General features: G+C 29.3%; 1 protein-coding gene across 1 annotated transcript; it reads left to right on the top strand.

Moving 5' to 3' along the window:
• Positions 1-14136: 14136 nt before the first annotated feature.
• Positions 14137-21040, top strand: SF3'H1 (flavonoid 3'-hydroxylase). The gene is made up of 3 exons (NM_001250086.3): positions 14137-14656; positions 18764-19213; positions 20116-21040. The coding sequence occupies exons 1-3, from the start codon at positions 14213-14215 to the stop codon at positions 20761-20763; spliced, it is 1542 nt and encodes a 513-aa protein (NP_001237015.1). The 5' UTR covers positions 14137-14212; the 3' UTR covers positions 20764-21040.
• The last annotated feature ends 6321 nt before the right edge of the window (positions 21041-27361 follow it).

Genomic DNA, 27361 nt, shown 5'->3' on the forward strand with positions numbered 1-27361 from the left:
TAAAAAATATATGAATAAAATGTATTGATTTAACAATAAAAAAATTAAAATAAAAAAATTTAAAATTTTAAAAGAATGAAAATTACTATTAAAAAAACTTTTTTTTTTTCCTGTTCAAAAGACTAAATAAGTTCGAAGAAAATGTCAAATGATCATACTGAAAGCAACCTAATGTCAGTTTTCATCGATGCGATGAGTTATGAGTGTCGGCGTCAACTAAACAGTTTTTATTTTATTTTTAAGGGGAGCGTCAACTAAAAATTTATGAACTACCACTCTCTCTTCTTTTACTTTTTCTTAGATTCAGGTGGAAATTTTATTAAATTGGAATTTATGAACATAATAATCATATTTTTTTTAGCAATTATGAAACTTTGGATTTTATTTATTTTTTTAACGTTAAATTATTTATTTTAATGAATTAATATATTGTTTATTTTTTTTTTAAATATTTGGTCACTAAGCAAAAGTTGATTAAAAAAAATAAAATTATATATATATTTTTTTATTTTAAAAAAGTATTATTAATATAAAATTAAATACTAAAAAATGATTTTTAATAATATTATTTTATTAAAATTTTATTTTTTAAAATCACCAAATATTTACTATCCTTTAATAACAAAAAATTATTGTCCTATTTTTAAAGATGATAGGATATTAGAAAAATAAATGCAAATATTTAAAATATTAAATAGTAAAATATGTTTGAAATTCTTGTAAAATTTAAAAAATATTAATTTTATCTTTATAAATTTTTTTATATTAATTTGGTCCTGTACAAATAAAATATATTTTTATTTATCCTTAGAGGAAACTCTGCTACGTGATTAAAGAATTTAATTATTTTTTTATTTATATCTTTTCAAGTAGAACACATCATAATTTACTATTGTTTCATCTTCATCCATAATTTCATTAGAAAGTATCAGACAATTATTCAGGAAATGAAGAAAGCTTCCTATCTTTAGGAATGTTTAGCCTCCAAAAATTATTTAATTCATTAGGGGAAAGGTTAACCATGATAAATTGTTTAATTTATTTGTAATTTGATTGAAATTATTATTGAGGACCAATAAAAATATGTTTATTTTTATAGAGACCAAATTAATAGATGATATATTTTTTTTACTGAACTTAGTTTGATATTAAAATTCACGTTATTTAATTTTTGTCTCGTGTCTATTGATATAATAACACGGATTACGTTAAAAAAATATTTCAATTAAACCAATTAATGCTACATGTAGGTTTTCATAGTTAGTAGAAATCAATTTAATTAAACCAATTGATATAATAACATGGAATACTTTAAAGAAAATATTTCCATTAAACCAATTAATGCTACATGTAGGTTTTATAGTTATTAGAAATCAATTTAATTTATTAGAAATGAATTTAATTTGTAGAACTCCTGGAGATGCCAAATGTAATTTTTTTTCATATGTATATATTATAAATATAAATTATATGACTATCACAGTTATAAATTAATTTATTGTAATCAAATAATCATTGAATTAGTCTAGTTAGCAAAACTAAGTTACTATGAATTAAACATGAATTATAATTAAATAAAAATGCAGGTAGTATGAAAAAAATAAGTTAATTGTTTTTCATTAAACAATTATTATTTACTTTTTTCATATGTAACTTAATTTATAATTTTTTAATATCTAATTAGCAAAACTAAGCTACTATGAATTAAAAAACTAGCTAGTATTATTTTTATTTTCCTGGTTAAAAACCTGTTATTACCCGTCATTAGCAGCTTCCAATAAAGCTTGTTAATGCCGGGTGCTTTATTGCAATAGTGAAATCCCAAAAGGTTGCAAGTCCACTCAACACACTTGCTGCACCTGTAGTCTGTCACATGCATGTGCAAACTTACAAGTCTGCCCCGTGCATTGATTGAATGCAAAATGAGTACTGACATTCATAAATACCAAAGATGTATATCCAGGGTCCACTCAGCTTATTTGGCTAATCATCTACAGTAAATTAAAATTTACAAGAAAAAAGTCTTCAAGGGGAGTAAGAAAAACACAAGCATTAAATTATTCAATAATGAAATATGCAGTACAACATAACACTGTAGATGCAGCATTAGAAGCCAGAGTGGGATACGCAGCTAGATAAGACAACGAATAATTTTATTTACAAATTATTTACACCAGCTAGATTAGTAAATTTTTTAAGAGATAAAATTAATACTTTTTAAATTTTATAAAGATCTCAAACATATTTTATCTTATCAAATTACGAATTACATTAAAACTAACTTATCAGTTTATCTTATCAAGCACTTGTAATTAAATTACCTAGCCTAAAAAAATTTAGTTTTTCAACTTGTAACTTCGTAGTTTATAACTTATATAAGCTTTGAACTAATTTATCCACTAACAAAATCTTTACATTAATTTTGAGAGTTAAATTTACGGCCTTTTGACGCATGAATGTGATCCTTACTAATTGAATCCAACTTTTTTTTTTTTATATACAAGAAGGACCTAAGCCTAGAGACTACTCTCTAACAGAACGCTGGTAGGGCCCGTAACAAGGTCCTTAAACATAAGCATCCTCACTTCAAAGAAATATTTGTTTCCTGCATTTTCCTATTGAATCTTGTACTTCCCATTATATTCTGAAAAGTCAATTCCAAAATGTAATGTTACAAATGCAATGGGAGGTGTAGGATTCAAATAAAAGGATGTATGATTCAAATTTCCTTCCAAGGTAAGAAACTCCATCATGACATGCAACCCCAAAGTTTTGGAGTGGGCAAATGCTGAGACAAATAGCCCCACTAAGGCCTTTTCTATTTACACCCTCATATTTGCTAAATATACCATCCTTTTTTTATTATTTTCCCAATCTACCCTTGAATACACTCTTGACTCCACTCATCTCTTTCTCCCTTTCACGTTACTCTCTGGAAAAATACATCCCCACCCCCTCTTCATTTGAAGATGACATTTAAATATACACAATTCCAAAATCTCAGTAACAAATGCAACCGAAAATAGCTATACACGTGAATGGTGGTTGTCTTTGCACCATCTATATCTTGGCATCAATTTTAGTAAGAACGTAGATAACAAATGCCAATTCTGCATTTTAGGGAAAAAATTACGTACTCCTTTGAGTAATAAAAACTACAAATCTACATGAGTAAACAAATTCATTCATGTACATGCCAGCAAAATATGTCACACATAAATTATACAAAGAAATCAGAAATTAAGTTGTACATGTTAACCCTTTCTTCATTTTGGTGTTATGTTTGCAGTCGCCGAATCTGTTTTGGTACACTAGGGTTTCCAAGCACGCTCCATGCTGCTCCCAACGCTGCCAATGCCTTCGTTCATGACGTTGCAACGCTCTACAACTTCCTTGCTGACACACACAAGGACAACGATACCGTGCAGATCCCCACCCCCAAGGTTCTGCCGCTATCACTACCGCCTCTGCCTTTGCTATTCCTTTGGTGCTGATGCACTCGATGAGTCTGCCTTCATGAAGGCGAAGCACATCGCCCTCGAGCGCAAGGGCATCGCCGCTATGATCACCATCAAGGAGTACGCTCGTCGCTTCAAGTTCGATGAAATCAAATTCATTTTTAATTTTGAATAGTGCACTCATATTTTTTGTTTGATAAAAATAGAAAAGTGTATTAAGGATTTATAACATTCACATAACCTATTGAATCAATTGAAAATGGTCTCTTTGATTATGGTGCACTCATATGCTCTACACAATTTTTTTAAATGCATTTAATTTAAATAAAATTAACAATTTTCATGTTAAAAATCATATTTAATATAGATAAGTTTTACATCATAAATCAAAATTTAAATGAATACATACATATACATGTATGTACATATGTTAAAAGATTTTGCTCTAAAAGAATATTTATATGCCTATCAGCGTTTAGTTCTTATAAAATTACTTTTTTTTTCATTTTGATTATTTTAATTTTTTATTTGCTTAAGTTCCTGTTAAATAATTTTTCTTATTTTAATATGTGACGTCAAGGAAATTTTGTAAAGTGTTACGATTACGTTATTAAAACAGGCCTAATTTTGCATAAATATCATGGATTAAAATTTTAAAAAATAATATAAAAAGATGTATGTTAAAAATTTACAGGGACTGTAACAATAAAAGATTAATGGGTTGGTTGCTACTTCAAAGACTAAAATTAAAAATAACAATAAGGATACAAATATAAAATAATTAAGAGAATCAAAACAGGGACAAATTTAGGGAGACAAGCTGAACCATTCCTTTTATAAGCTTTGTTGTGAACACACATATTAAATTGATCATGATATCAATTTGGTGTTATTTATTTTTATATGTAATAAAAATAAAAAAACAAGTATAAGAGAATGAGAGATTTTATGTTCATACTAATTTTATGGTCACAAACTATTTTTTCCAAAATATTTAACGTTAGGTCATGTAGATAAATTCGTGCAACATCAACCATCAAATCATCTTTTTTGTTTATATATTATAAAGTTTGTTATTATTATATTTATTATATACACATATATATGATTCAAGTGTTGAGTATCTTGATCAAGTCAATATATAATCAGACCCAGTTTAATAAAATTAGTTTAAGGTTAGGGTTTTCTTAATAAATATCCCAATAACACCAATTAAAAGATTTTCTTATATAATTTTAAGATCGAAGTTAAGTCATTATGCATTCATCTTAATCTCCAACGTCTTACCACTATGTTTACACGAAACTTGATCCTAGTGGGCTATAAAAGGAAATAATATTCTATATTACTATATTAAATTTTCTTAATTACTTACAAAAATAAATATCAAGTATCATTATGTTTTTAATACTTTAGACATTGTTCAAAGTTATTAGTCTCCTTAAGTTAACGGAGTTTATTATTATAATATTATAATATTATATATATAAACTAAATATATATAAAAGTACACATTAACAACGTGATTAAAACCCGTGTCTCAATGGGATACAATTATGATCTTTTCTAATTAGATTAACATTCATTAATCATTAGTTACCTTCTTTTCATTCTACATATACAAAATTGGTTGAATCACCGGCTGTTAATTGCTTGGTGCATCTATCTGCCGAAAACATGAGAAAAGGACAATGATTATATTTCAATGCGTTCATAATTTTTTTTTTGTCAAAGTGCGAATAAATGTATATAGGTATTCCAGAAGAACAGGGAAAAATATTAACAAGTATTCACTATTCAGGCATGGTTTTGAAACTATCTAGTGCATTTGTTTGAAAAGTAATGAATGGTCAATTGATGAATTCAGCTTTCAGGAACTATTCTTATTCTGATCTTCATCTTCAAACTAAAAATAGATAACGTCGCATATGTCCCTTTTCTTGGTTTTACATGAAACTATTTACAATTCTCTATTGTTTATGTCATCTACAAAAGAATAAAATATCTGTTCTTTAAAATTGCAGCAGAATCAGACCCGTATCCTTTTTCCTGATATTTCCTTAGCTGAATTTCAAAATATATTGCTACCTCATGATATACAAGAAGTCAACTTCTAAGAATATATGAGTTTATGACCCTCATATATTGTTTGAATAGCCTTGTTATACGCAATTTAATTTGAATCTTGGATAATAGAAAAATTAAAAAATGGTGGTGGTTGTTGACCGAAAAAAAACTAAATAAGGGGATTTCATTTCATTCTAATTTTATCTTCTTGGTGTCATATCATTGGTTGCCAAACTTTAAATTAGACAAAAATATAATTAGTGTTCACACACAATACTTAAATAGATATTTTTTTTCTAACTAGTATTTTAGTTTGAGATTACATAGAAGAAATATTTAATTTTATATAATAGAATTCATAATAAATATATTGTTAAATATATAAATTATACTTTAATTAAATTTATAATAAATAAATAAATGAATATATTTAAATATTAAAAAAAATCAAATTTACAAATAAAGGAGTTTCGGTGAAGGTGAGTCGTCCAACAATGATGACAATAGTTATGGGTGTTATGTTGAATGTTATTGTGAGATGAAAATTATAATTAGAACATCAAAACCCTTTAAACATTCGGGGAGGTTGTTTTACCATTGTCTATTGTCAAAGGTTGTTTTCCTTTACTCGTAAGCATTGTTTGTTGATAATGTAATTGTTAAAGTTTTTTAATTGATATAATGACTTTCCATTCATGACTAACGATGGAAAATTATTTTTTTTATTGGGTGAATCCTATTGAAGAAAAGTGGATGGAAAAACTGAGGGTGATGATTGATGACTAGCAAAAGGAGTTGAAGATTGTAAAATACTTTCTTTCCCTTTTGTTTTATCTTATGGTGGTTTTGTTTATGGTTGGTTTAAGAGTGGCCACTGGGTGGTTAGATTGTATGAAATGGAAATGTAAGTTGTTGGTGTAGGGATTGGTTGTAAATGTTGGTCGGGAACTATTTTGGTAGCAAGTTGTTATATTCAGGGATTTAAATGAATTTAGGTAATATTATTCAAGAATTTATTTGTCATTTTGTTGTAAACGTGAGCCTCTCAAATCAGCTATCTTTTGCTTCGTGCTACCTTATTAAGTTACGATAATGAAAAATTAAAGTTCAAATTGAAAGATCAGTGTCATAAAACATTAAACTTAAGCACTTTAATATTAATACAAATCAAACATAACATGATTAATGTCATTCTTAAACTATTAAAGATAGTAAAATTTCCACTGTGACAATACCAAAAAATAAAAAAAGTGTAAACAATGGTCATAACTCCTAAAATAAGCAACAAATTATGGTCAAATGACAATACACAATGTTGTGACAATGAAAATTCTCCAAAAAAACAAACCATCATAATTATTTTTGTTCTAATCAACATATACATATATATCCCAAAAAAACCATTGTCAGCCATTGTTGCATGTTCTGTATTTGGTGTAGATTAAGACTAATCAATCTCATCCTATAAGAGTTAATAACATATATTTTGACGACAGTTTATGGTTAGGTGCTATCAATATCCTTGGGTGGTGGTTGTCAATTTTTGGGTTTTAGTGGAACACCGCTATTTGTACAATCCCTTTTGTTTTGACCCGAATGACCACATCTTGTGCAAGTGGTTTCCTTGTAAGTTCTTTTTAGTTTATTGTTGCTAACTTGACTTTTATTTTGATCCCTTCTTTTTGATTTCTTTGGACAATCATATCTTCTTTTCATTGGTGGTGGTGTTGGCTTCTCAAAAGGAGTTTTCCCCGAGTATTGTTGGCTTGTTGTTGGGATGATGTAATACTCATAAGATGTATTGTAGGAACTTGTAGTCAACTTATCATTATAGTAGACTTCGAGTGTGTGATTGTTGAATCTGATAGCAGTAATGACATGTCTACAAGGCAACCTTGTTTAAGACAAAAAAATAATGAAGTTATTATTCCACATATGTATAAAATAAAAACACATTTATAACTCAACTATTATATATGTGCTTGTGAGTTGCCACATTCTACATGTACATGTTTGACTAAGCAAGTCCACTTCCAGTTTGTTTTCATGAAAATGTACTTCAAATATGTTGCTTTTCAGGTCACCAACCCAATACAGAGTCCACTTGTTGCTTTCAATTTTCTCTTTTTCCAACCTTGATTATTGTATAGGTACCAAAGGTTCCATCCTAGCAGCCATCTTAAGCTTAGCAACAATCATCATGACATAACACTTGATATTTTCACATAAGCCCAAGCCCTGTTATTCTTCCTTTTAACAACTTCCATATGAAAATTGAATTCCATAACTATTGTTGACTATGAACACTTCCACCCTAACCCTCTTAGTTCCCTATCTTTCCATTGTTTATAGAAGTTGCGTCACAAATGCATCACACAAAATCTATGTGCATCACCAAATATCACCTTTTGCATAAATCAAAACACATATTCAATAATGTGTTTTAAAAAATGACACTTTAGTCCTTAAACATTAGCACTTAACAATTTAGTACATGATGCATCCAACACCTTTCAATTTCTTTCTTTAGGTCACCACTAAAACATTTATTGTGTTTTTAACTTGGTCCAACACAACCTTATATAGCACATCAACTACTATATTCGACTTATCATCCACTACACGCTCAAAGTAGACATGCACATCTTTGTTAGGGTGAACAATACTTGTGTTACACATGTGCAAGATGTCTCTTTCATTCTCCAACTAAAGCAACCCACCATCCAAACCTATCAGGTTCCAAAAAATACACAACAAAAAATCTTGAATAACCTCCACAATATTTACACAAGTCAATAATAGTTCACATTATCATCAAATCCACTTCATTGTCCTCCCAAACATAGAACTCACAATCAACAAACTTCATCGTGCCATGATCATCCCTTCTGAATTTACCCTTGTGGGGCACAACAACATTGACGTGATCAAACATCCTACAAGACATTAAAGCAAAGCTAGACTTTCTCCAAAATACAAGATTCTAATAATATTTAAGCACCAACACAAACACACGTATTGACAAGCTTAATAATCCAATAACAAGAACACTTACTTATCAAAACACAAAGACACAAATTTTATAAACAACAACATCATGAATTGAAACACTAATCTCGTATAAATTAGCATAACAACATTTTTTGATCGAAAAATAGAGTGCACCCACACTATAACGCAAATATATCAATACAACCCTAAATCCTAACTTCAATTCTTGGATAGAAAAATGATAGAATTTTCACCATCTTGGATGTCTTCTTATTAAAACAACAACGACAAAAACATAAAACACAACCACACACAACGAAACAACTTCCACAAAAAGGAAGTAAATAATGCACTAAAATATATTCAAATTCTTACCTTGTGACAAAGTGCATAACAAATAACAATGGCCTTTTGTCTTGAAACATCGAGTCAGAAAAATGCTCGTTGACGATACCGATGGTGTCATTAGAGGTTGTCTCTTTGACTCTCACTCACTCAAAGAAGATGGAAACATCAGAAGACTCAAAAGGTAGGCATTGGTGAGAATGAGTAACAAATGTTGTTTTTATGTATTATCCAAGTAGTAAAAAACCAAAATTACATATGATAGCAATTTAGTCCAACCGTGTCATTAACAAGAAATAAAATTTTCGATGACAAATAGGTCTAGTGATGCCATGTAGACACTTTTGTTTGAGTTAACAGAGAAAATTGACGGTAAGGATTTGTTGCATTTTTTGAAAATTCAGGGACAAAATTTTATTTTTCATTTTTAGGGACCTAAGTGTCAAATGCCTTACAAATTCAAGGATGAAAGTGAATATTTACCTTAAAAAAGTCTTAATTATCAATTTGGTCCCCAAATTATTTTAAAAAATTCAATTTGGTCCCCAAATTATTTTAAAAAATTCAATTTGGTCTCTAAGTTATTAAAAGATTCAATTTGATTCTCAAGTTTTTTTAAATACACCAATTTTGTCTTTTCCATCCAATTAAATTGACATTGTTAGATTACGAATTTCAACAAATTTTATTTACAAATACTAAAATTTTTTAACTATTACTATATTTATTATTATTTTAAAAAATAATTTATCATTTCTTCTTCTTCTTCAAATGACGGAGTGACATTATCATCTATTACCAAATCCTAACAAAACAACTAAATCCTCAAGTGAAAAGCAACACAAGACATCAAAACATTAACATTATCATTCAAATTCACATTAACATTAATTAGTAATCAATCTCAACCCCCACCCAAATAATATTTCAATGATTAAGTTAAACGAATGAAAAATGAAACTAGAAAAAAGAGTGGTTGAAACATAGGCGTGCAAATGCCAATTCTCGATTGGGATCAAATCTGAGTGAGTCCATCGTCAGAGAGGAACCTCAGTGAAACCCTCCATAGATATCCTGAGGAAGAAGACAAAAAAAGGGAAATCATTTTTTTCAAATAAGTGTAAAATATGCTTGCAGGCCTTGTAAAATTTGAAAAATATTAATTTTATCTTCATACAATTTTTTGTATTAATTTGGTCCCTATAAAAATAAAATATTTTGTTGTTAGTTCAATGGTAATTCCATTTCATGGTTTTCAGACGTGATTAACGGATTTAATTACTTTCTCTTACTACCTTTCGAAACACACTCGGAAGATACTAGAACCCAATGTTATTTCATCTTTCCCACTAATGTCATTAAACAGTTCGAGAAAATTTCTCAGAAATTGACAAATTATTACAATTTTTGGGGAGATTTAGTCACCAAAAATTGTTAAATTTATTTTAGGAAATTCTAACCACCATAAATTATTTAATTCGTTTGTAATCAAATTTAATACGTAAGTTTATTAACTAAGTCAATTTTCCGTTTAACAGAGTTATCACTAAGGATCAAGAAAAATATATTTTATTTTTAAAAGACCAAACTAATATGAGAAATTTTTTATAACAAAACTAATATTTTTCAAATTTTACAAGATTCTCAAACATATTTTACTCCTAAAATAATAAATATAGTGACGATTTTGATGGTGTTAGCTTAATTGGATCAAAAAGATCAAATTGATGCATTTTAGAAAAAAATGATGATGAAATTAAATCTTTTAAAAATTTGGAGACCAAATTAAACTTTTAAATTTTCAAGTTGATAATTAAGAAAAAGAAAAAATTATATTTTTGGTCCCCTATTTGTCTCTAATTTCAATTTTAGTCATCCTTAAAATTTATTCATGAATTTAATCCCCCAATTATATGTTGATTCTCAAATCCAAATTTAAACGATATACAAGAAGATTGATTATAACATGTCATGTGTCACGTTTTAATTAGACCATCAAAATGTGTGGCATTTTAACAAGAAATTAAACTGTATAAAAATATTTTACTCGAACCAATCACATCCCTATATTTTACCATGTCATATAATAACGTTTTAATTAAATAAAAAATAACAAAAAACAAAAACACACGTTATGTTCCACTTCACCACGTTCATCAACGTTCTCTGCTTTGCACTTTATTGTTTTGCATTAATCCCTTATGGAAGGTTGGGGGACTCTGAAGAAAAGAAAAAAAAAAGAAAAGTTATGCAAATAAAATAACTTAATTGTTGTTGAAGGTGTAGGCAAAAGCGTGGATTTATGATTTATGGAAATAAAAGTTCACCAAATAAAAATTCAGCATATGTGGAAAGGAACAAAAGGAAAGGGAACAACTGCTTGCGGAAGAACGACACTGCAGTTGGGGTGAGAATTAGAGGGTGATGAGCAGCTTTTGAAGACATAAAATAATTCACCGCATGCCCACGACATCGCAACCTCGCCGTGGCCAAGGAAGTTAGGAAGGTGTGTGAATCTGAAATGAAGAAGTTGCAGCCCAGAGGGTAAAAAAATTACATTTTTGTTCTCCATTTTATCCCCATTTTAGGTTAAAATGACACAATGATCCAATAAAATGTGATACATGATAATGAATGTTTATTTTTTAACTTTTAAATTTGGACTTAGAAATTAATCAAATTTACGTAAAAAATTAAATTTCTGAATAAATTTAAAAAATATTAAAATCGAAATTAAATATAACTAGCAGGATAAAAATATAATTTTGCATTAAGAAAATAAAAATAAAAATTAGTGACCTTGTTTCTCAGCAATATAGTTTGAATTGGTTGTAGATTTTGTGCATGGATTCCGGCTACCCTAAAGTTTCAAGTACGTGAAGGTGACGCAGTGCTTACCTAACACTGACACGATGAAATGTCAAACTGCGTAATCAGCTTTGACGAGTAAGTCCATACTGGAACGCTCTCAACTGCCCGTAATCCCAAGACTTGTTCACTCGGCGCACGTTCCTACCTACATTACATACTTAACCTGGTCAATTTCTCAAAAAAAATAAATTTCTGTTAGGATCTTTTTGCGTTTATATTATATGCAAAACCTAGTTATCAATGCACTATAACTAATGACAACGACAACAACTTCCTCTTGTCTAAGTTTTAAATATTATGGTCTCCCTCATGACAAATGCTAAACTAAAAATGTCCTTTTCGCATAAAAAGTTATGAAATAATAATTGTGAAAATAACATTTATATTATGTTTGCAATGCTTTAGTTTGAGAAAGAAAATATATAGTGTTGAGTGCAAGTTTTTTTTCTTTAATTTATTGTCAAGAAAATTAATCATGTAAAAAAGCTCGAAGAAAATTATTTTCTATCATCGATCGCTATCGAAAAGGTATCATTTGTCCTGTATAAGCCAAATTAAACTCTTGACAAAACTTAAAACTACTATATTTATTGTCCATCACCATCACGAAAATTGGGTTTGCGATGATCATCCATCCACGATAGTTTCTAACATATTCATTTTAAATAAATTTTATATGAGATTTACAGAATGAAAAAGTTTTATCCCTTATTTAGTAACTACTTCCATTTTCTGTTTAGTGATATTTTACATAATTTTTTTTTTATCGTACGTATAATGAAAAACATGTTCGAACGAATGCGTTAAATAATTATTTTTTCAACAATTTGAGGTGTGTTTGTTTTGCTTGTAGCAATGCGGTGATATGAACTCCAACATGCATTCGATGCCAGGGACAGATACAGGAAATCATCGAATGAGGAGTTGATTTTTTTTTTTTTTTTTAACTTTAGGATGAATTTGGTTTGAAGGAATGAAAGATGTTTGAAAATGAATTAGGATGAAATATTTAAATTGAAATAGAGTGTAAAAGTGTGTAACCTACATCAATTTTTAAAAATTTCATCTCAAATACATGTAAATGTAAATCAACCAAACATTGTCTTAATTAATTACTTAAATGTATAATTTCTAACAAATAAATATTTAAAAAACAATTACTTTTTGTAAAATTATTTATTAGTTTTACAAGTAAAACTAAAATTGATTTTTATTCAAATCATATGAAAAGAAAACACGTGCATTTATAATTATTCTAATTTTTTATTTTAAATTTTGAAAGATTTTTTGATCTCACACGTACAATAATATTTAAATAGACAATAATTTTAGTCTCATAATAAAAAAGAAAAAAATTATTAAATATAATAATAACTAAAAAAAGTTATCAAGTATATATAATATAATATTAATAATAATTAATTGTAATAATTAAATATATAGATATATAAATGAGACTTATAATAATGCATAAAACATAATTAGCTAAGATAATAATAATTGATAAAAAAAAGTCATAAAATATCATTATTATTATATCTATTAATATATATTAATATATATATATATATATATATATATATATATATATATCTTTGGGTTGGATTATAACTTATTGTAACAAATATTATTAAATTTATTAATTATTATTATTATTATTATTATACACTTAAAAGCTTTTGGGAGTGGGGCTGAAGCCCCATGCTAGCCCCGTCTCTATTCACCACAAAAGCAAGGCACTTGGTGCTTTCTGAAAATGGATGTTGACGCGCCCAAACCTAAGTTTGTACCGCAAACACGCACCTGATATGCCAAACTGTGCATATGTATAAAAAATATTTTCTGAAAAGTCCTTTTCTATTTATGACTACCACTGACTCAAAGGAGCAATACAAATTTTTCTATTAAATAAATTATTATAATTCATATAAATATAAATATAATGAGACCTTATATCACGATAACAATCTATTGAGTTTGAAGAAGAAACTTCCAATTAAAAATATTCTTAGTTAAAAAAATACTACATTTTAGTATTATTATGAAGAAATGTTAATTATTAGTATTATTAATTTTTATTTGCAAGAAATTTGAACCTGCTATCTTTTCCTATTTTTACAATTTTTTAACATATAAGTTTAAGTGAATTGTATTTCAAAGGCTCATTTATTTAAGACTCATTAAAACTTATAAATCGTTTGGTATAGTAAGCTCCTCACGTAATCGCCAACGAGATTAGCCACATATACGACATATCGGTGGAAGCCTCCAAATCCTACTAGTCTAGATTTTTTAATAAATATAAAAATGACTGTGTCAACCGTTCAATTTGTTGGAAAATTAATAATTTTAAAGATCAGCGAAAAGATTTCTATATATAGCGCCAAGGTTGAGCTTTATGAACAACATATCAACTAAAGATACTACACATAACTACATCATCTCAAAACCTAGTCTGAAACCATAGCACAAAATCAACCATGTCTCCATTGATTGTTGCCTTGGCTACAATCGCAGCAGCAATCCTCATATATCGTATAATAAAGTTCATAACACGCCCATCCCTCCCCCTCCCACCGGGCCCTAAACCATGGCCCATAGTGGGAAACTTGCCACACATGGGCCCGGTGCCGCACCACTCCCTCGCGGCGTTGGCCCGCATCCACGGCCCGTTGATGCACCTCCGCCTCGGCTTCGTCGATGTCGTGGTTGCCGCGTCGGCCTCGGTGGCGGAACAGTTCTTGAAGATTCATGACTCTAATTTCAGCAGCCGGCCACCGAACGCCGGCGCGAAATATATAGCTTATAACTACCAAGATCTGGTGTTTGCCCCCTACGGCCCACGCTGGCGATTGCTCCGGAAACTCACCTCCGTTCACCTCTTCTCCGGCAAGGCCATGAATGAATTTAGACACTTGCGTCAGGTGAATTCATTTTTCCTATATATGTCCACTGAATATCCTATGCATAGATAATGATACGTGAATATTGGTATATAATACGTGCACCTACTTAACATATTCCATTTTACCCTATCTTTCTTGAAATATAATACTATAACTTATTACATGTATAGTTCAAGAGATATAAAGCGGGTGAAACGATTAAGAAAAGAAACGTCATGGATTCAATCCTGTTGTTGATAAAAAAAATTACATATACAGTTTTTTCTTGTCTTTTCCTCCCCACATCGGTTACTTTGTGTGAAATACTGCCATATTTTGTTTAGATTCCTTGCGGTTTTCCTTTTATGTCATTGGATTGATTGTCCGAGTGTCTGTTTGGATATAACTGGCATTCAAACAAAAGTTATAACACTCAGATAGCTTTTGAATTTTTGCATTGGAAAGCATGATTTTTCTGTTCAAGGAGATTTGAACGGGTTTCCAAACATACCCTGAGTGTCTCGTATCTACCTTTTTGTCCTTAGTAACTCTGGGTTAACACAAATGATTCTAGATAAAATTATATTAAACTATTATATACAGATATTATTGAATTTGCATTTGCAATATTATATTAAAGTTATGCTTGCTAAAATGAGTTGAAAATTCAAAATGTAGTTTATTAAATTATAAATATTTTATAAAATTAATTGTTTTTATAATAATAAAATTAACCGTTAAAATAATAAAAAAATATAAAATGACAGAAAGAGAATAAAATTATGATTTTATTTATAAGTAATCAGAAAATTGTATAAATATTTTAAGGATAATAAAATATAAAAAACTATAAATTAGAATCTAACATTATAAAAAAATGTTATTTCAAGTTATATTTTAAAAAATAATAAAAGTTATTAAAAAATTATTTATCAAACAGATAATATAAAGTTTCATATAAATGTAGAGTAAATAGTGTATATATTAGGTTATATATATATATATATATATATATATATATATTAAATTAGTCAAGTGGTTTTTTAGTCTTTATAATTTATATTTTAATTTTTTTTAGTTTTTATAGTTTTAAAAGTGATTTTTTTAATGTTTATTATTTGTATTTTAATTCTCTTTTAGTTATTATAGTTTGAAAATAATCTTATTTTTTTAGTCTCTTTACTTTATATTTTAATTATCAATTATAATTAATTACAAAATATTAATAAATAATTCGTAACTAATTTATTGTAAGATAATTTATAAAAAAATAATTAATAATTTATAATCTAGCTAATTGTTTTTATATTTTTTTAGTAAAAATTAAAAAATAATTAAAATATAAATTATAGAGACTAAAAATATCACTTTTAAATTATCGAGACTAAAAAAAATTAAAATATAAACAACAGGAGTAAAATGTAAACAACAGGGATAAATGAGTAATTTAACCATATATATATATTAATAAATTAATGAAAAAAACTACGTATTTTTATATTACTGATATTTTTTCTGACACATATCTGTACGTTATTTTACTTTTCTATTTGTACATTCAACTATTCATGATATTTGTTTGTATAAACTTTTTTGACAGTATTTCTGTAAAATTCGTTTTGTTTTACTCATCACAAAACCTATTTACTTAATTCTTGTTCAACGCCACATTTGAAACGCGTGGTGCCTGGATTTAAAGACAATTTAATTCAAAGGATTTTAAGAATTGTTAAACTAGAAAATTCTTTAATTGCCTCTTGATGTTAAGCTTTTCATTAGTATATGTCGAAAAAAAATTGTCTCGCTTAGTATGTTTTGTTTAACATTTAAAAAAAATATCTTTTCCTAATAGTCTATTAAAAATGTTTTAAACTGGGGCTAGAAAAGAGGACGAGTACTTCGGGTCAAGGACACGCTATTCAATATTTTATTTAAAGAGAAATAAGAAGAAGGAACGAAAAAAGAAGAAGAAAAACTAAAAATTAAAAAAAAAACTTACAAACTAAAAAATTTAGTTCATCAGGATATAGGATCCACTCACGAGTTTCATCCCGGCTCATGATGTTTAGGTTTAGTTATAGAATAAAATAATTAAAGCTTAAATTTTAAATTTATCAATATTTGTTATTAGTTTTTTAAAATAAAAAAGTCATATATCTTAACTAAAAGACCTCACGTATCACTTTTTAAAATAAATAAATTCTCTTAATTTTTTATTTTAGGTCCCATTTTTTTTTCGAGTTGCCCTGTTAATGTTTATTCAGACTACGGTGAGTTTCGTGGGATAGCAAAATTCCTCATGCACCAAATAAGAGAGAAAATCTTCAAGTCGGTTACTTCGCCCCCGATCGATCAAATTAACAGGATATTTCTAAAACAGAAATAAAAAACAATTTTTTAAGAAGTGAATGCATGCTTGTTCCTTGTGATGATTGTTTTCTTCTTAAAAAGAGTACTCTGTGTGTGTGCTTTTTTCTTTCTTTCATTTGTTTATCTTTAATGTATTAATTTCTTAAAAATATATTTATAAACCGTTTTATATGACTTGGTAAAAAATGTTAAAAGTCATTACATATATTCATAATATATTACTAACTCTTTTTAGGTCAAATTAATATGATATAATGGTAAGTCTTGATTGAATAATAAAAAAGTAAGTCTTGTTCTTTGATCATGAAAGCATAAATAGTCTTTTTTTCTCCTAGGTTAAAATAGTAAATCAGTTATAAACCTTTCGTGTTTTTCGGCCAAGATACGGTGTGTTTGGTTTACATTTTTATCTTCTGTTTTCATTTTTTATTTTTATTTTCTGAAAATTGTTTTCATTTTCAAAATATTAGAATTCTGAAAATATGTTTGGTTTGATGTATTGAGTTTCATGTCTTTTTTTATTTTTAGATTTGCTTTAAAATTACAATCTTTGTCATCGCATTTTCATTTTATCCCCAAAATGAGGTTCCTGTTTTCAACTGAAAACACTAAAAATGAGATTTTATTGTTTTCATTTTCTAGTTGTTTCCTGTTTTCATTCTTACTGAAAATGTTTTCAAAAATATAACCAAACACATTTTCATCACCATTTTTTGTTTTCAGTAAAAATCAAAACAGAAAACAGTCAAACCAAACACCCCTTATTATCTCACCTAATTTCTCACCGACGAGAGATGTTTTCTTATCCATTTTTCAGCATTACCTGACGTTCTTATATGAGCCAGACACGTACAGCTACAATTTATTTCTCAATTCTGAATATCGATTTATCATTTAATTTTTTGCTGTAGGATGACATTGATTTGTCCATTTTTGCTTGTCCCAAACGATTTTCGGCCCCATCTGACGTTCTCACTTATATACTTACGTACAAGTATAACGTCCCCCGTTTTTTTTAATATATTTTTATTTGTCTATGAATCATCGGACAGATTAAAGAATTTTTTTAACAATAATTTCATTTATAAATTTATTTTTCTTTTATTTCATTTCATTTCTATTTCTCTATTCCTTCACTATCACATCAATGATGAGTGATGACGAATACATATATAACTTTTTTTTGCCTTCTAAAGAAAAATACTTTATTTTTGTCTCCCTTTATTTTTGTCTTCAAAACTACACATAACTCAAAATGGATGTCACTTTAATTGTACCTTTTTCAAAAAAAAATATTATGGATACTTGAAGCAGTTTTAGAAAAGATTCTTATAATTGGTATAATTAATTAATTGTTACTTAATTATTTAATAAGAAATAAAAGTATAATTACAAAAGTAATCACTTGATTTTTGTACGTGCCTAGTTTGTTAACCAAGTATATAAACTGTATAAAAAAGTTAAGTGAATGCAATTGAATTTTAAGCGGCTTCACAATTTTATTTTTAAAAGGATATAATGGAAGTCATAATTATTACGTAATGCAAATATGGAAAGACCTAGGTGTTCATATAGTACAACTTTGTTTTATCCTCTTAAAATGCATCTAGCTAGCTCTGCCGACAGCAAAAATAGGACCGCGTAAAAGCTGCATCTTGTAAGTAGTGGCAATGGCAGCATTACGTTACCTTTTTAAAGAAGTGTCACGTATTCATTTCTTTCTCAAATTTAATGTCATTAATTAATTAATTCTACCTAACTCAACTCCACTTGCAGGAAGAGGTAGCTAGATTGACATGCAACTTGGCAAGTTCAGACACAAAAGCAGTGAATTTGGGACAATTATTGAATGTATGCACCACCAACGCATTAGCGAGGGCAATGATTGGACGAAGAGTGTTTAACGATGGCAATGGAGGGTGTGATCCTAGGGCTGATGAGTTTAAGGCTATGGTGATGGAGGTGATGGTGTTGGCTGGAGTTTTCAACATTGGTGACTTTATTCCTTCCTTGGAGTGGCTAGACCTTCAAGGGGTGCAAGCTAAGATGAAAAAATTACACAAAAGATTTGATGCATTTTTAACCAGCATTATTGAGGAGCACAATAACAGTTCTTCCAAGAATGAGAATCATAAGAATTTCTTGAGTATCTTATTGTCACTTAAAGATGTGAGGGATGATCATGGAAACCATCTCACTGATACCGAGATTAAAGCACTACTTCTGGTACCTATACTCTTCCATAACTCGTTTATAGTAGGATTGCCAACTCTTTAAAATCTTTGGTAATAATCATTTTTGGTAGAACGACATTAGGAATAGGAATAGCAAAAAAGAAAAAAGAAAAATTCGTTTCTCTTCTTGGTTTTATATAGACATTCTTCTTTCTAAAAAAAAAATTCATATCAAATAACTTATAACGTAACTGCACAGAGCTTAAGTTATTAAGCAACAAAGTTAGATAAACCATATCATTAAATTAAGATTATTTTACAATAACTTATTAAAGTGAACTGGATAAGATGAGTTAACCATCAACTTACTTTAATACAAAATCTTTTAAAATTAGTATTTCATTGCTCATTTGAAAATAATTCTTTTGGTACTAAAGATCATGCATCATCACCGACTAGAAACCAAAAGTTAAGCGCAATTATTGTTTTAAAATTTTCTAAGTAATCCATTAGTCTATTCTAAAAGTTAAGCCACATTGGACTTTTTTTTCCCATTATTAGAAATCCTTACCTAACAAGTCCGTGACACTTCAGCTTAAAGCCTACTTGTAAGGTGCAACTGCAATTCTCTATTAGAGAAACCCATCGGACATTTCAATCTTAAAAAAAATGAAAAACTCTACCAAATTGTAAGGCTTCATTTTAAATTATACTTGGTAGTAAAATTTCAACCTAATATTTGTTTGTCTACAATTTCAACTTAATATCTTACTTTAATCTATACTTTTGGAGGGACACATTTGACTTTCCAATTTTCCAATTCTTATCCAACTACAACATCTCACCTTAGAATCTACTTGCTAAAAGGTCTAGTATCACACCTTGCAATAGTGTACACCATTTCTCAAGTACAAAGGTATAAATCACTAACTATTGACTTTGTTCATTTTGTAGAACATGTTTACGGCAGGAACTGACACATCATCAAGCACCACAGAATGGGCCATTGCGGAACTAATAAAAAACCCACAAATTTTGGCCAAACTCCAACAAGAGTTGGACACCGTTGTGGGTCGAGATAGGAGTGTCAAAGAAGAGGACTTGGCCCACCTCCCATACTTACAAGCTGTTATCAAGGAAACCTTCAGACTCCACCCATCAACCCCTCTTTCTGTGCCACGTGCTGCTGCCGAGAGTTGTGAGATATTTGGCTACCACATCCCCAAGGGTGCTACACTCTTGGTGAACATTTGGGCCATAGCCCGAGACCCAAAAGAGTGGAATGACCCATTGGAGTTTAGGCCCGAAAGGTTTCTTCTAGGTGGTGAGAAGGCCGATGTTGATGTTAGGGGCAATGACTTTGAGGTGATACCTTTTGGTGCTGGACGAAGAATTTGTGCTGGACTTAGTCTTGGGCTTCAAATGGTTCAACTTCTCACTGCAGCCTTGGCCCATTCATTTGATTGGGAACTAGAAGATTGCATGAACCCAGAAAAGTTGAACATGGATGAAGCGTATGGGCTAACCCTACAACGGGCCGTGCCTCTTTCAGTGCACCCTAGGCCCAGGCTCGCACCACATGTGTACTCAATGTCTTCCTAATTTTTAAGTTCTACATTTTGGAGTTTTTCTTCCTTATAATTGTTGTCTTTTCTTTTGGTTAACAAGGATCCTAGTAACAATAAAAACATACATGGTGATATAGTATGTTAGTGTGTGAAGATCCAAAAACATGAAAAGGTGTCATTTCATATGTTTTTGGTAGTGCCTTTAAAATTTACTTGTATATGTATATGAATAATTGAATATATGCTATATGGATGGGATTCAATGATTAGTTTAGCATGAAATTTATTTTTGAGAAATGCTCGAAATATATTAATTTTGCTAATACACTTTTTCTTACATACATTCTTTTATTACACCCCCCCCCCCCCAAAATATTTAGGAGAAAATAACCATCACTTTTTATTTTAGTTAACTTTTTAGGGACAATATTGTAATTTAGTTTTAAAATAAAAAATCTCATCTCTCTCATCTTCCATTTTCAGAGTTTTTTTGCCCAAATAATACAAAAAAAATTAATTATTTACCCAAATAATATATCCAAAAATTATTTACATGGATAATACAAAATACTATTCAAGGTGAGAAATTGGTTCCCTTTCTCACCTTCTACTTTTTTTTTTCTTTCCATTTTGGTAGTTAAGAAATCAATTCCCCAATTGATTTCTTAACCACATTTTTTTTTTACGTTTAGAAGCTTCAGGAATCGATTTCTAAATGTGTTTTTTTTTGTAAACTCAGTTAAGAAATTATTTTTTTTCTTAACTGAGTTTTTTTTAAAAACATTTTAGAAAATATTATTTTAACTATTTTAAATTTTTTTTATTAATATATATATATATATATATATATATTAATTTTTATATAACAATATAATTTTAAATTGCATATGTTGTTGTTAATTTTATATTAATTTTTTTTAAATCTTTCTATCATGTTGTCAATTCCACACATCATGCAACAAAGATTCATTTTAAATTAATTTATTTTAAGGAAAACACTTTTAATCCATTTTTATCAAATAGTATTTTTTTTTTAAAAAAATAATCCTTAAATGAAATATTTAGAATATGTGACATAATTTGAGAGTAAACGTACCTAAAGAAAAGAAGAAAAAATAAATGAAATCAAGTTTATCTAGATTGAAAAAGACAAAAAAATAAATGAAACTTAGATAAATAATTCAAGGACTAACATAATTAAAGTACAGACAAAAGTTAGAACAATTAGTTTGCACAATGATTACACAAATTCATTATGCATCAGAGCAAAGATCTCATAAGCAATTCTTGGTTTTCTTGGTTTGTGCAGTAGAGCAAATATTTTATTTGGAAAATGCCCAAAAGTTACATTAAACTCAATCAAACCTTTGGCACTAAATTCCAAATAGATGAAAAACATTTTTCTCACATCATCGTTGTGTTTGAGCTTCTTGCAATCGTATTCAACAACCATCATTTGCGTAAATTGGTTAACGGTAAAAATATCAAGTAAAATTCTACAACTTCCGTTGGCGTCAAAAATTGTTTTCCTTAAGGCATCAAGCGACATGTCCCCACTTATTGGATGACTATAAGATCACTAGGGCATTCAAACACTATCCCTTCATATAATGGAATCATGCCACCATTGCAATACACAACTTTGCAACATCTGAAAACCCATTTTGAACCAACAAAGATTCAATTTTGGGATCTGGAAGAAGGCATAACTTGAGCATATGACTGAATTACATTATTTGTTATTTGCAGAAATCGAAATAATAACAACATGAATATTTGTAAATCATAACATAATTAACATTGAAAAGTACAAAATGTATTACATACTTCTCCAAATCTATGAAGATGTCGTTTAAAAAAAAAGGAACAGTTGTAGCTTTCATGGTTTAGGCTTTGCTATTAATGTAAAAAAAAGAAGTTAGAGATGGATATATGAGAATGAGAGAAAGTGAGTTTGTATGTGTATATGATGGTAATACATTCATTGTATTTATAGAAAATTTTAACAATAAGACAATTTATTCGGTGCGATCTTGGTTGTTGATTTTGTCGGTGGTATTTTGGTCGTTCAACATGTGTTGCTCCAATCGGTGTTATCTATGTTGTTGATTTTTTTCCCGTGGGATCTTGGTTATTTAATGTGCGTTGCTCCAGTCGGTGTTATCTAGGCTGTTGATTTTTTTGGTGGGATCTTGATCGTTCATCATGTGTTGCTTCAATCGGTGTTATCTGAGCAGTTCATTTTGTGGGTGAGATCTTGACCATTCTATTGAAAGTGGATGTGACAAGTCATTAAATATTATAAATATAACTTGCACTGAGGTAGTCAGTAAGACTTATTTATTAATCAGTGAATAAGTTTGAATAATTTAAAAAGAGAAATTAAACTTAAATTTCTCCATGAATTTATATATATATATATATATATATATATATATATATATATATATATATACACTTGCTTCTATGTGAACTTTTGTAAAGAAAATTTACAGAAATATAATATGAAGATCACCGACAAAGTAAATGAATACAATGAGATAATTGATAGACAGTCAAAGGACCTAGAAGATGTTATTAGAGACCATTTAACACCTAGAGATATTTTTAAAATAGTCTCGTACTCATTTCATGACCCTTAGTAAATATTGGAAATTTTATGAAGTTTTTTATTTCATAAAATTCATGTATTTCAATAATCTTGACAAATAATTCCAAATAGTATCTGTGTATTATCTTCCAGTACACAAACTATTATTTTTAGCAATGTAAGAGAAAATATATGTGTCATTATTATTTTGAAACAAATAGAATTTTATTTCCTGTCGGTAGTTCATTTTGGGTCCAAACTAGAATTTATCTGCAAACTTATTTTACCACTAAAATTGACAATGATGACTTTGCAAGTACATAAGTACATGAAGCCATAAATTCAGATTTGATTTTCCTTCTTATGCTTGGTCCTGCATGTCACATTTCCTTAGAGTTTTGGTGAAAAGTTGTGAGTTTTGAGTTGATACAAAAGGTTGTTGATAACTAGTGATGCTGCTTGAGCATTTTCGTACTGAACATGTGTTAAAGAAATATGCATAGTTATCTTTTTGTGTTGATTTTTGTTTCATTGGAAAAAGTTGACTCAAAGCCTTTTTGAAAGGACTTAAGATTCATGTTAAAACACTGAGAAATGAGTGAGTTGTACCCTGTGCAAGTTGGTTCTGTTGCTAAAACAATGTTGACTGAGTTATGTTGCTTGATTTACACAATTATCTTGAATACAATGAAACTTGCTAAGTTACTACAACTAAGATTCACTCAATTCGCTCAAGTTTCTTTCGTCCAGTAAGACCAACACCGTTACATCACTTTGTTCGTTTTGTATCAGATTATTGTCTTGTGATTCAACTTCTTAATACGAACATCTTCAAGCTTTATATAGACTTCAGAGTTTAAATCTGTTGAGAGATCCCAATTGGCCATTGTCTAATAGCTTTGCCACTTGACATGAGGTCATTATTATGCAGAGAGAGTTGGGGACAACAAACACTTTTTTGCAGCATATCTTCAAAGAAGTACAATCTGCCAGTGTCGCCTAGTACTCAGAGTTGACTTTCAGTGTACAAATTGAAAGAAATGTTAACAATACAAGTCAAAAGGAATTAAGAATGTCAAGACAAGACAATTTAAATCTTCCCTTTTGTGCGCTATGGCACGGGTTGCTTATTGAACCTATGGACGTTACCTTTTGATGATTATTTTCAGTACTTGAGGATCGAGTAATTGTTCCATTTCCTTTGTACTGTAAGCCAAGTGCTAAAGCACTTGTCTTCTCAGGATTGGACGCTAAGGCAGTATGGCCCACAACCTTTATGTTCAAGCTTTTATGCTTGTATCTCATAGAGATAGTTGAACCTGTAGCTTAAGTATGAAGGGTTAATACATGAAGTTTATACTTTGTTAACATCAAAACCTTAGGGATTTAATTGTTTGGTACAATCCAATATGACTTGGACGCAACCAGACTTAACAAGGATTGGAACGAGTTTGATTATATTTAAAAGCTAAACATCCTAAGCTTTCTTTAAATATAAAATATGCTCATTTTCATTAAGTTTTCAAATGTATATAATTTTTATAAGATGCTTGATGTGCACTGATTTTAGCTTGTGTCAACTTCTCAAAAGGTTTATAACAGAAAAATTGTTATAAATAGTCTATCTTATTTTTTTTAGTGATTCCAAAGAATTTAAAACCTAGACTCATTTATCTTTACTGTGATATAAAATTAGTTGCATAAATATTTTGAAGAATTAGATTTATACTCTAATCTTATTGGTTGTTTTGTTTGTCAATACTGTGAAGCAATTTGACTTCTTTGATTTTTATAATTTTTGTATATTTTTGCTTGATAAGTAAAATTTTCTATTATGAAAATAGGCTTAATTATATTTCCATCAAGATATATAGCATGAGCTAAACAAAAATTATTTGAGGTATAAAATGTTAATATCTTTTAGCTGTTACTGCAAAGTAAATTTTAAAATGAAATTGCATAGTTCTATACTATTTTGATGTAAATGATTTCCAAAGTTGATTTATATATGTATGTGAGTAAATTGAAATGTGTTCTTGTTGAATATAATAGATATCATAATAAACTTAACATAAATATAAGTCCTTGTGAAAAAAATAGGTCATTGACTTAATAATTGTGTAAATTGTATGAAAGTTATGTTGTTGTTGGTGGGTTATGAATTTGATGAGTAAGTAATGATGTGATTATCTTATAAATAAGACATGAAAATTGAAACTTTAAGATTTTAAGATATCGAAGGGACATAGGGTTTCCATAGAGTCTTTCTAAAAGGACCTTGTCCAGTGAAAGGACATGTCACCCTCCAGAAGTTTGGTCAATGCTCCGTAGAGTCCTCTTGAGTAGACCTTGTCTAGTAAAAGGACATGTTGCCTTCCTGAACAACCATTTTCCTGGATGCTCTGCAGAGTCCTGCTGAGTGGACTTTGTTCTGTGAGAGAACATGTCATTCTATGGAGGTACCAATGATTTGGCACATCCATAGAGTCCTATTGAGAGGACCTTGTCCTGTGAGAGGACATGTCGTTCTTTGGATGAAACTATACTATATTTCCTATTGATCCTGTGAGAGGGTAACCTCTGTTTTATGTCCTTATAAAAAACTATAATGAAAAAATGTAATAATTTATAAGTCCCTGTGAGAGAGCAAGAGTTAAAATATTTAACCACCATATACAATAATGATTTAAGTCATTGTGGAAGGAAAAAATTGGAAGTTGTTAAATAATTATTGAATTGTCAAACTAAGCTTGTATTTGTTGTTTGACTTGTAAAAATATGTTTTCTTATTTCTTTAATATGAGAGTTTATTAAGTTGATATAATGCATGGATTTTCATATATATATATATATATATATATATATATATATATATATATATATGCTTTATCTGTTTGGTTAGCTTATCCTTGCATTATTTGTCTGTGTGTGTGATTGTGATGATTGTGACGTTCATGGAGTAGATGGAAGGAACTAGACCTTGTGACCTTTTCTTTGTAGAGCTATGCCTTACCATCTAGGGCCCTGAGCATAGGGATGGCAACGGGGGGATAGGTTGGGGACAGGTTTAGCCCTTCCTATCCCATCTTTGCAAAAGGCGGGGCGGGTACATGTATGGGTATAAAAGAGACAGGTTTAGAATTTTAATACTTATTGGGTTTTATTGGCGGGACGAATTTATTTGCTATACCTATCTGAGCAAGGATGGATGTTGCTTTTTGATGTGCCATCTTTTTGTTATGACGTGTTACTTTTGATATGCTATGTTCCCGATGGTACCATTGTGATGACCCATCCCCTTGATATTACTATGACTTTTGAGGAGATTATGTGTACTCTTGGACATAACTCCTTTGTGATTCCTCGTAGGATTAGTGATGCTCGTGATTATAGGGGTTTGTTCTGTGAACGCGAACATGGTCATGGCTTTGGTTATGGACGTGGCGGTTTTGGTGGTCCTGTTGGCAATGCAGGGCCATCTGTTTGTCCTCGTTGCCCTTAGTGGGCAATGACTATATGTACTTTTTTTGTTAGTAAGTCAGTGTTAGGGAGTAAGTCTTTATATTTCCTTCCCCTTTTGTTGTATTATATACGCTAGAGAGTACACTGATGATTGTATCAAACACACTCTACTTACTTTTTGAGATACTTTTTGTGACACTTTCTACCCTGACATACATATAATCAACAAAAAGATATAAAAATCTAGAATTTTATTAAATCAATTTTTTTAGATCGCTTAAACAAATTCACGTGGATAAAAGGTTCACATTCACTCATCTTTACCAAATAAAACTTATCAAAAACATTTTTAGCTCAAAACAAGGTTGTTCAAGTTTACAAAAGAATTCAAGTTAAGTAGCAAAATAAAATAAGGTAAAATGTTCAAAATATTATATAAATAATACAGAAACCCATCTCCCAATGTTACATCCTATCATAGCATTGTGTTCCAGTGTCCTCTAGCATGAGGTTCTCCATAGTTATCCACCTAACCATATGCTCCCACGAACACAAAGTTCGAGATCATCATAAGATCCAA

The sequence above is a fragment of the Glycine max genome, chromosome 6, assembly GCF_000004515.6.
Source record: "Glycine max cultivar Williams 82 chromosome 6, Glycine_max_v4.0, whole genome shotgun sequence".
NCBI lineage: Eukaryota > Viridiplantae > Streptophyta > Magnoliopsida > Fabales > Fabaceae > Glycine > Glycine max.

What these genes read in the sequence shown, in the direction of transcription:
- SF3'H1 (NM_001250086.3), top strand. Translation starts at nt 14,213, where the DNA reads ATGTCTCCATTGATTGTTGCCTTGGCTACAATCGCAGCAGCAATCCTC. An exon ending in AATTTAGACACTTGCGTCAG is followed by an intron (nt 14,657 to 18,763) that starts GTGAATTCATTT and finishes CTCCACTTGCAG; the next exon opens with GAAGAGGTAGCTAGATTGAC. An exon ending in AGATTAAAGCACTACTTCTG is followed by an intron (nt 19,214 to 20,115) that starts GTACCTATACTC and finishes TTCATTTTGTAG; the next exon opens with AACATGTTTACGGCAGGAAC.